This window comes from Nymphaea colorata, chromosome 2 (assembly GCF_008831285.2).
Source record: "Nymphaea colorata isolate Beijing-Zhang1983 chromosome 2, ASM883128v2, whole genome shotgun sequence".
Classification (NCBI taxonomy): domain Eukaryota; kingdom Viridiplantae; phylum Streptophyta; class Magnoliopsida; order Nymphaeales; family Nymphaeaceae; genus Nymphaea; species Nymphaea colorata.
This window is the reverse complement of record NC_045139.1, coordinates 33,103,350-33,114,727: the sequence shown is the minus strand read 5'-3', so window position 1 is coordinate 33,114,727 and position 11,378 is coordinate 33,103,350. Positions and strand designations below refer to the sequence as shown.

Here is an 11,378-nt window from a genome sequence, read left to right as displayed (position 1 = left end):
GAGCAGGCCGCCGCTCGCCAGAAAGCCTTGCAGCCCAAGTTTGCATCATTTTCGGTTCCCCTTCTAAGCACTCTTGCTGCCAAGGGAGAGGGAAGAGAGCAGAAAGGCGAAAGAGGGAGAGAGAGAGAAGAGCAGGCAGGATGGCAAGGTACGACCGCGCGATCACGGTTTTCTCGCCGGACGGGCACCTTTTCCAGGTGGAGTACGCCCTCGAGGCCGTCCGGAAGGGCAACGCCGCCGTCGGCGTCCGTGGCACCGACACCATCGTCCTCGGCGTCGAGAAGAAATCTACCGCCAAGCTCCAGGACTCTCGGTACGTTCCTCCTCTTTTGTTTTCCGTACTTGTTCAACCTGTCTATTTTCTCTTCGTGGACGCGATCCTTCTTCTCCTTTCCCATCCTTTTCTTCTGTTGTTCTCGTTGTCGATGGTCTCTCCTCGCCGCCGAGTGAGAAACTACAAGTGATCCGGGGACTGTTTTTGGTGCCCTAACTCCGCTAGCGAATTTCATGACATTTATATGTAATTTTCTCTTCCCTTTATGCTAATTGAGATCGGGCTTGTTGGTAGAAAATTTGGATTTTGGGAAGGTGCGGGTTGGGGAATGAGTGTGGACAATTTGGATTTGGTGGCTCACCTGGCCATGCTTTTGATGTACAGCTTTTGTGCTTGCTGGCCGTTTTTGTTTATTGCTTCCTGGTTGGTGGAATGTGGAGTCTTGACTTGGGGCAGTTCGTGGTTGTGAAGGTGGCTGATCAATTACTCCTTTTTGGGTTTGATGCCATCTGCTTGACCACTATCATTGTACAGAATGCAATTGGGAGTATAATTTTGACTCGGTGATCTGGGGATACACTTCCGGATTGGCGGTAGATTAGGAGTAGCTAGTCCCTTTCTGCCTTTTTGTTTGCTTTGCTGGATTTCTCTCCACGTATGAGTTTTGGAAACATTCATGGATGTCGTTCACTGTAGCTTACATACCCTTTCTGTTCTTTTCGTTTTGTTTATAACGAAACAAAATCTTTGCGTTAATTTAATGAAGATCAGTTGCATCGTGGACAGAGAGATCTCGATTGCTGCAATTGGTGGGAATTAGTTTAATATGTCGAATAGGTCATTGGGGAATATTGAACTATACGTAGACGCTTAAGCGGTTCAACTTTAGTCGCCATGGTTTTATCCATTTGATATTGTTTTGTTTGCTTATACTCCGTGCCGACATCAACAGCTTATAAACTTCTAAACTTTTGGAAGCTATTAGCCAGTCGCCAACTAAAGTACAACTAGACAGCTTTACTATGATGAACATATTAAACCGGTTACGTGGTTAAAAAAAACCTTGCGGTGAGTTAGACCTTCCACTCGGAACATAATATAGGGTTCAATATGGCCGGTGTGGTTCTTAAATCTTATTGCCGGAATAAACCAGCTGGTTTGTCCTAAAAAATTCTCTCTTTAAATCTCTGTCAGATCAACTGAAGGTTTACACCTTGTCTAAATTTATCACATATGGAGTATGCCTTTTATGCTTCATGTGTAGGATTTGTTTTATTTATTTTTCGGGTATTGTTATTATTTTCCTTTTGGTGCATCAATGGTCACTTGACATTTCTTGCTGTGACAATAGAATATATGATTTGTTCACAGCTTTCAGTTCAGCGTGCCTTTGCCCAAAATTTTGTTGAAATCTCTTCTTTAGAGCCTTTTCTAAGTGTGTTTGTCTATTTGATCCTGACTTCTAGACAGTACAAGTTTAACGGTAATTAAGAGAAGGGAGGGGAAGGGCCACAAAGTGGTGGTCCTCTTTTTTTCTCTTTTGGTGGAGGAGGAGGATGGACTGGAATTATTGGGCATTGTTCGGTTGTGCTTGACAAAGTCAAGTGCATTGTAAAAGCTTACGTGCAAGTTACTGAGGATTTAGATGATGCGCTCAATCACTGATATGAAGTTGGTTTTGTGTTCAGAGTATGTGGCTCTGCCAGGCTGACACTAATGCTTCTAATATTCTGAAAAAACACATACTATGCTCTGCAGGCTGACGCCGATGCTTTTAATGTTCTTAAAAAGCACAAACCCTGAAGAAAATACTTCTCTCTGACATGAAGAATGTGTTGCCTTTGGAAGTTAGCCATCCTTAATACTGAAGAACCTTGTATTGGAAACATAGATAGAAATTTGTGAGTAAAGAGAAAAATGATTTGGTAGTTATAAAAAGTTGTCTATAGTGATAAAGAAAATGGTATCGAGGAAAGTCACTGTGAAGAGTCTGTTTATTAAACATTTTGAGAGAGAGAAGTAGCAGGAGATGGGGAATTGTTTAATAAATGGTTTGATTATTCAATGTCAGTATTTTCCTTTAAACTTCAGCAAACAAGTTACGGTGTTTTTTTTCTATGATATTTTCTTGCATGCTTGTTCTGCAAGACAGCGTGAGAATACACATATGATTCATGCCTCTTGTTTATGCCTGATTGCTTACTTTCTGCTTTTTCTTCTCTGCCAGAACTGTCAGAAAAATTGTAAATTTGGATGATCATATTGCTTTAGCATGTGCTGGGCTGAAAGCAGATGCACGGGTTCTTATAAATAAGGCACGCATTGAATGCCAAAGTCACAGACTTACAGTTGAGGATCCTGTCACTGTTGAGTATATCACACGATATATTGCCGGGCTTCAGCAAAAGTATACTCAAAGTGGTGGCGTCAGACCATTTGGACTGTCAACCTTGATTGTTGGCTTTGACCCCTATACAGGTGTGCCATCTCTCTATCAGACTGACCCTTCAGGAACCTTCTCTGCCTGGAAAGCCAATGCCACTGGGAGAAACTCCAATTCCATGAGAGAATTCTTAGAAAAGAACTATAAGGAGACATCAGGTCAAGAAACCATTAAGCTCGCTGTTCGTGCTCTCCTTGAAGTAAGTTACTATATTTTTTCACTCAAGTAGCTGTGCCTTTGCCTTTTTTCACACACACACACACATATATATATATATATACATATATATATATATATTATATGTATATATATACATATATATATATATATACATATATATATATATATTATATGTATATATATGTATATATCTATGCCCTAATGCCACATCAAAAGTACCGCCTACCATATAAAAGTTGAAAAGCTTTTTGCTTTTTGATGTGACAAATTGTAAGCCATTCTTGGATGGCTTAAAGTGAGGTTCATGAGTTCTCATATTTTGACAAATCTTGTGGGTGCGTGTGTACACCTACATGGAAAACTTGGTGACAGAATGATGAGGATAATAGGGACTTGCTGATCCTTCCCATATGTGGTAGTATGGATGCGGATTTGTATTTCTAATTTTCTAGGGTCTCAAAGTTCAATTTCATTGTGCTACTTTATGCTCTAAAGTATGCATGCTTTAGTGCTTACTAATTTATGATCTAAAGTTCCATTATCTGTGCTTGTTGTGTTTGGTAGCTAATGATGGTCTCAAATATGTTTAGTTATCTAAAAATAACATGGTACCAGCACAAGATATTGATAAAAGATGTGATGCTTTGTCAAGCTGGCCTGAAAATTCTTGTTTCTCCAATGTACGGCATAAGAAGATCATGAACATTTCAGATTCCTACTTTGTGAGTGTAGACAGGTCAGAAGCCTTCTTTCTACTTAATTCCTGGGATCTTTTGCCACTTCCTAGTGGACATTTCTGAAACAACTTCAGAAACTTTGTGGATGAAAATTCTTTCTTGTTCTTGTTAGGCATTTAAAATTTTTGCAAGGAAGATGCCCCATTATGAACTATACATCTACGTAGATATTATTTGCACAATAAACTCACCAAACTGTTTGATTTTACTTATGATTTGTGAATAGAGCAGAGAAATAGATATTTGTCAAAAACATAATTGGTACATGTGGACTGTGGAGTGTATGAATTACATCCCCCCTCTCTCACTCCAGATTATGATAGTACCAACTGAAGCTACATATTATGGATTTAGATTCATTTAATTTTCACATGAGAAAATCTTCACGATGCTGTTCAGTTTAAAATCAAGTAGAAGTAGCGTTAAATTTATGTTCTTTTTCAAAATAATGAGACAATAGAAGCCTATTATAATTGTAAATAGATATAATTTACTGTATGGTATATACATTTATTAGTTAAAAAATTTTATGTTTATATCATATATATATTTATTTGTATATAAAGTTTGATTAAAACTAAGCTTTTAAAAATAGAAAAGTCACATGTTTGTAAATTTTTAAAAATGAAAGTACAAATGTTTGAAAAATAATTGATTTAACTTAATTTTTTGTATGAATTGATTTAAATCGATTTTTGAATTTGTCCCCGAAAACTTTTTATTTTTTGTGCCATATCTCAGCCATTTCTACTATTTAGTGGTTCTTCCTTCTCCTGCAAATGATTTTTTTTTTCAGGGCTCTTTCTTAGGATTCTTGTAAGATTGGTAGTTTAATTATCTTTAATAAAAAAATTACATATCTTTACTGCTGAGAAAGGGAATGGGCTGGATGTCACACTTAATATCATGGAATATTGATGAATTACTGATGTCAATATTTGTGGCAGTCATCTAGTTTCCCTTGCTGTCACCATTATATATAAAGCTTAGCTATGAGATTAGATGTCGAAGCATTAGAGTACCACTTGCTGTACCTGGTATTACAAAAATTTTTGAGATTTAGGGCGTCTCACTTTGATGTTCTGGTTAGTCTTGGATGCAGTGGAGCATATCCAGCTAGTGAAGTGCACTACTTGCATTGCATCTAGTCAAATGTGCTAATTGCATGATGCTAATTGAGCTTGTAACCAGTGAAGGTACCACATGCTTTAATTATATGTTGGAGGTCAACTTCCTCCATAAAAGTCGTCCTAGAAAAGGCTCTTGATGTGGTTCAGTAGGACTTTATATTATACTTTGTAGCAAGTTCTGGTTTTATTATGGGTTGGATTTCATGAATTAGAGAGTTAGTGTATTGTGCTTCCTTCTCAGTTCAGCCTTTAGGAAAGTGCACTACTTGCATTCCATCTAGTCAAATGTGCTAATTGCATGATGCTAATTGAGGTTGTAACCAGTGAAGGTACCACGTGCTTTAATTATATGTTGGAGGTCAACTTCCTCCATAAAAGTCGTCCTAGAAAAGGCTCTTGATGTGGTTCAGTAGGATTTTCTATTATACTTTGTAGCAAGTTCTGGTTTTATTATCGGTTGGATTTCATGAATTAGAGAGTTAGTGTATTGTGCTTCCTTCTCAGTTCAGCCGTACAGGAAAGATAATTCACAAGGCATGATCCTTAGCAAGGTTGCTGCCCATTACTCATTCTATAAACACATGTAAATGATGGTATGACTATACCCTGTACTCATGCACAAGGAAGAGGGTTTAATGTCCAAAATCTAAGGCATCAGTCCTATTTTAGTGATTTTATGTTGATGAGCTATATTTGATGATTGATCCTTAACTTACATGGCTTGTTTATAGACATTTGGAAATCCTTGTGGTTGAAATTCTGTGCATAAAGCTTCAGCTGGTATGTATTTAATGCAGTTTAGGGGTAGATTCGGTTGAAACAAAAAGCTAGATGTAATATTTTTGGTGAAGGGCATGCTTGGATGCCCACCTAGCTAGGTGAGTGGGTGGACTGGCATTTGCTTAGCCGCAGTACCGAAGTGGGCCATCTAGTATCTTGTTTTGTTAATTTGATTATTGCCAAATGTTCATTCTGGACATATGTAAATGTTCTTGAATATCATACTGGATAATTATTCTTAAATTGCTGAATACTATAAAGAATATTTTACTGAGTCAGTTTCCACTTTTCTAGTAGTTTGTAATTTTTTGCCCTCCTAAGGCCTTAATGGATGACTGGACGTCCATCACCTTGGCAGTCCTAAAGCTTTTGTCTGGTGGAAGGGTCCCATCAGACTTAGGTTTGTACAGATAAGAAGGCATCCATGATGCAGAGGGAAATCAGAGAATAATATTGGAAGATCAAATCTTTCACATGTGATGTCCCTCACCCCCTGATAGGTTGATTTAGTTTATCATCCTTGCTTTTTGGTAGGATCACGGTTGGGCCCACCTTCCTGCCTGCTGTAGCCCTTTCTGCATTATCCTAAATATGGAGAAAACACTTGGGAGGATTCAGAACCCTGGTCTGACACAAAAATTAGATGCCTGGTATTATGAATTTGAATCTGATTTTATATATCAGATTATCACTGATATCCAGGACTTGTCAGGAACAACTAACAACTCATAAGATGGAGAAATGCTAGTTCATTTATAAGCTTGTAGTTGCCTAATGTGAGTTCTGCTAGCATTTGTTACCCTTTTTAGCCCAGCCAGAAGAGCACTTCATCGGGGCTTTGGGCTCATTGTCAATACACTGCCATCTCTGGCAGATTATATGTGTGCACCAACCTGCTCGGTGGCTCAGATGTGCCCTGATGTCAATTTTGCTGGAGTTGATGACTGTATGGCTTACCTAAGTTTCTGCTTGGGGAATGCACATATTGGATAGCATTTAGCAAACTGTTAGCTGGCTGAGACAGGGGAGGACTTCGAAAGTCGAGGGTTTTGAGTCCTGATCTATCTACATCGCTTTGAAAGGCTGCCAAAGTCAAGCGCAACTGCCTTTTGAAAATTCTGATGTATGCGTATTACGACTAGAGCCCCAGATTCCATATATTGAGCCTTTGCGCTGTATTATTTGGTCTTTCTTCACCGTGTCCACTGTCTGTTGATATTTGGTGTCTTCTGATGTTTAGGGCATTTTCATCTGAATGATCCATATACAAACCCGTAACGGAGTTTTTTACCTTTTTTTTTTTTCATTTTTCTTTTCATATTTCTCTTAATGCAAGTAGCTAATGTTAAAGCTATTTCATTCATGCCTTGGTTCATTAAATTCTCTTTCTGGGGATTATTTTCTTTCGTAATGTGGGAATGAATGACACTCCGACAACTTATGTAGCTATTGTGTATTACAGTACCTTAAAATCTTTGGTGGAATTTTAATTATATAGGTCGTTGAGAGTGGAGGGAAAAACATAGAGATTGCTGTCATGACAAAAGACAAGGGATTGCGACAGCTGGAAGAATCTGAAATTGATGACATTGTGGCTGAAATTGAAGCGGAAAAGGCCGCTGCTGAAGCAGCGAAGAAACAACCGCCTAAAGAGAGCACGTCCTGAATGTTTTAGGTTGGTCCGGTAGAACTTTTATTTCGGCAGAGTTGATTACAGATTGTTATGTCCTTGAGAACTTATTAGATGACATTGGATGTTTCTTTTGTATTTCTAATTGCCAGTTTCTTTCGAGGGTTATTTGTTTTTCGGAAGGAAGACTGGCTGCATATACCACTTTCTGTGTTTCTTCCCAATTTTTAACAGTAAACCGTCCGGTAGTTTAGCATGCCCCTTTTGATGGTGTGTCGCAGTGTTTCCTGCTCCAAAACGGTAAAACCATTCTGGCAAGTGATCAGGTTGCAAATAATTTATTAGATGCAGTCATAGTTTACTTTACAAATAAGAACCTTTAAAATTTTACATGGTTTGTGAAAAATTCAAGTAACATAAATCGTTATCAGTGCATCGAAATGTCCTGTTTATGCCGTTAAAAGTGGTGAAGTCATTGTCTTTTAGGACAGAACACAGGACGGCACACAGAGAGTTTGGGAACACTATTTAATGTGTGTGTGTGAGTGGGGTGTGTGTGTGTGTGTCTCTCTCTTTATATATCATTATGATAAACGTATTAGCAATATTCTAGTCGAGCTTAAAAGATCTTTAAACGTGGAATTTGAGTTGGCTGGTTTGTAGCATCTAGTTTTTCAAGTTCTTTTTGTAAAACCGGTTGCATAAATGGACAGGGGATTTGTGAATAAGGAAAACCAAAAACCAGATTTTAGTCTACAAATGGGACATGGGCTGTACAGCTAGCGCTGATGATTTTTTAATCCTTATAAAAATTTATTTACATAGCGACAATACATGATTTGTCTTTTTTAATTCTACATTTCTTGAACAAGTAACATCCTTTTGACGTATGACCAGACATCAAATGGACAAGTAGCTACCAAAGGGCCATTAATTCTTAGAAGATTATAAGGACATTACTATTTCTTTGGGCGTTCAAAATACCCGTAAAGTGAGGGGAGCGAGAGAAAGAGGAAAATGAGTTTCCTTCTTGTTTTCTTTGAGGGGTGTTTTGGTTATTGAAAAACGACTTTTATATTTGCAACTTATTCTGATCTTTTTTGAATTGGCTACCTTGATGATGATTCTCACCTGACATAAATGTTTGGTAGCTGCTGTTGTTTTCTATACACACATGCATGCGCACACACACTCTTTCCCCCTCCAAAAATTGTCCTTGGATATGCATCAGATTCAAATGTCCAAAGTTATATGAAAATAAAAATTCTGATGCATAGATTGTGTTTTATAAAAGAATTTAGTTTACCTATTTTTAAATCCATCGGCTCATAATATTTGACTTGCATGCGAAGCTAGCTTGTTATTTTTTTCTAAATCGTGTCGAGCACATCTGTGTACTAGTTTCAACAAAAAATGGAAAAGCTAGGTGGTCATATGGGACTAATGTTTCCAAATTAATCTTAGAATAAGACTTCTTTTTTGTTTCACTTCCAATAGAAGATGTTGGGAGTTAGGCTCACATTCCTTTTATTAGCTATGCACATCGGCCAGAGAATGAGAATACAAAGCATAAAAAACCCATAAAAGGATAAAAAAGACTAGCTGCCATAACCCAGCAGCTCACAAAAAACAGCAAGAGGTGAGATCTAGCCGAACACACAGTGAAAAGAAGTGCAAAGCAGCAATACAAGATTACGATGCTCTAAAGCACAAACAGAAGTCACACAGAAGAGAGTTGTCCTGCACTCTTTCACTTGCTTTTTCTATCTTTCTCTCTCTCTCTCTCTCTCTCTTTTCTTTTTCTTATTTTTCTTCTAAAAAAATCCATCTTACCCTAAGATTGGTAGATCATAGAGAAAAAAAAAAACTAGGAATGTACAACGAGCAAGCAGAGCTCGAGCTTGGCCTGAGTCACATGTTACTCGACTCGAGCTTGAATCCAGCTTTATGCGTCGAGCTTGACTCAGTAAAGCTTGTTCGCTCGATTCATATGTTTTTTCGTTAAATGAAAATGAAAACCATAAAAGGGTGTGAAAATTCATAAAAGATTGCCAACATGCCTCGAAAGATTAACAAGCAGGGAAGACATGAGTGGAGTTGAGTTTAAAGGAGTCAAGATCATGTAAACTAGAACTCAACTCTCTTATGACTCGGTAAAGCTTGTTCACTTGGTTCATATGTTTTTTTCTTCTTTAAATGAAAATGAAAATTCATATAAGTCACCAACATGCCACTGAAGATTAACATATAGGGAAGACATTAGTGGAGTTGAGTTTAAACGAGTCTGAGATCATGTAACTTGAATTCAACTCACTTATAACTCAAGTTTAACTCAAGCGCTCGAGCTTTACAAGGCCGAGTTTGAGTAGAGCCGGAGTTGGCTTGACTTGGTGCACATCCCCAAAGGATTTGGAGAGAAAGCTTGAAAATCAACTCCCATAGTGGGGCTTCTTCTTCTTATTTCCTATATATTGAAGTTATTGATATTTTAGATGGGATTTTTACTTTGAAGAATAATTTATTCAACTTCACAAAGACGCTGGTAGCGAGTCTGGAAAACTTCAAAACTTCGCTGTTCATGGAACGCTTATATATAGATGGGAATATTGGACAACTCTCTTCATGAGCATCAACGGGGTCGACAGAAGGGACAATGATCTCAGTTGTTGAGTTAGATTTTAGGGATTGAGCTACCTTATTTTATACTTTATGTCTTGGATTAAATCTTTCTTTTTAACTAGATTTCAACTTTGGATCTATATAAAGATCGCTTGTTTTATTTCCATGAAAATAAAATAGAAGCAACTTGATTGGTATGATCCAGGATTAGTCTTATATCGATCCTAAAGCGGCACAAATTTTAGTAAGAACCAAAGGTGAAGAATAAATTCATAAAAGATTGTTTGACAATAAGAGTAACGTGAGTGCTTTATGAATCTACCTAAAATTGGAGTAGATTCTTGATTGAACACTCGCTCATTGTTGTTAATGTCAATAAATATATATATATATATATATATATATATATATATATATATATATATATATATATATATATATATATATATATATATAAACGTGAGTGCTTTATGAATCTTCCTAAAATTGGAGTAGATTCTTGATTGAACACTCGCCCATTGTTGCTAATGTCAAATGGCCTTGAAAGGTTCATATATATATATATATATATATATATATATATATATATATATATATATACATGGCCTGCTAATGTTTTCTGATTTGTCTATCTAGCAATGACAAGAAAACTCAAGTCATGTGAAGGCTTCCATTAAGGTGCTTAGTTGTTGATAGCTGCGTGCATGCGACTCGTACTGGAAATGTTTCTTTCGGTCTTCTCGTGTCGCTTTAACATAGAGCATTGTCAGCAAAAATTGGGGTCAACTAGTACCTCTCAAAAAAGTAGTTAAATGTCTCCTTCCTTGTTCTTGTGTGATTCAGACCATGAGTATCATGAGCAAAAGGAAAAAAAGAGGAAAAAGTACAGTAAAAAGAAACAGGAAAATATGCAGGGAAACGATGTCTATGGGAAAAAAGCATGGGAATTCATGTACATCAATATGGAACAATTTGGAAAGAGAAGAGAAGGCCAGTTTAAGTTGACCAAGAGCCAACCATGGCCGTAGAATTCAAAATGAAAGCTGCAAGGATTGAGTGCAATTTAACTCATGCTATGTTTTAGAAAACCAGAATGTCAAGAATTTTTTGAAAATTCTGATGCAGTCTACATGGTTCAAAGTTCAAACCCCAAAATTTGATTTGTAGAGACTGTTCTTGATGCCTCCAGTGATCTTTTTAAGATGAACAAAGATTCATCATCTAGGATTTCTGCAGTTTTTCCTCATTTGCGAGCAAAAAGCACTCGCAAAGACTCTTTGCGATGATATCTGCAGTTTCCATAACTTGTATGATCTTATCCATGTTTCCACTCTGAACGGCAAACTGCATCGTTTTGTGGCCTCAATGCTGCTGCACACCTTCCTGGATTCTCAACTCTTCCTTGAAGATTCATCTTCACTGAGAGCAAAACCTCATCTAGTTGGTCATGAACAATCGTCAGGCCACAAACAAGTTGGCTTGTGGCCTATGAGTCTCCAACTTCTTAAGTTGTTCTAAAAAGATTTAACCCTATAGATGTGATATACGTGGTTGATTTGCTAAGAATCAACCTACAACTTCAAAG

The 11,378-nt window shown here is 37.4% G+C and overlaps 1 protein-coding gene across 1 annotated transcript; it reads left to right on the top strand.

Moving 5' to 3' along the window:
- Nucleotides 1-7,430, top strand: LOC116249052 (proteasome subunit alpha type-7). Its single transcript, XM_031622164.2, has 3 exons — nucleotides 1-313; nucleotides 2,502-2,916; nucleotides 7,043-7,430. The coding sequence occupies exons 1-3, from the start codon at nucleotides 141-143 to the stop codon at nucleotides 7,208-7,210; spliced, it is 756 nt and encodes a 251-aa protein (XP_031478024.1). The 5' UTR covers nucleotides 1-140; the 3' UTR covers nucleotides 7,211-7,430.
- The last annotated feature ends 3,948 nt before the right edge of the window (nucleotides 7,431-11,378 follow it).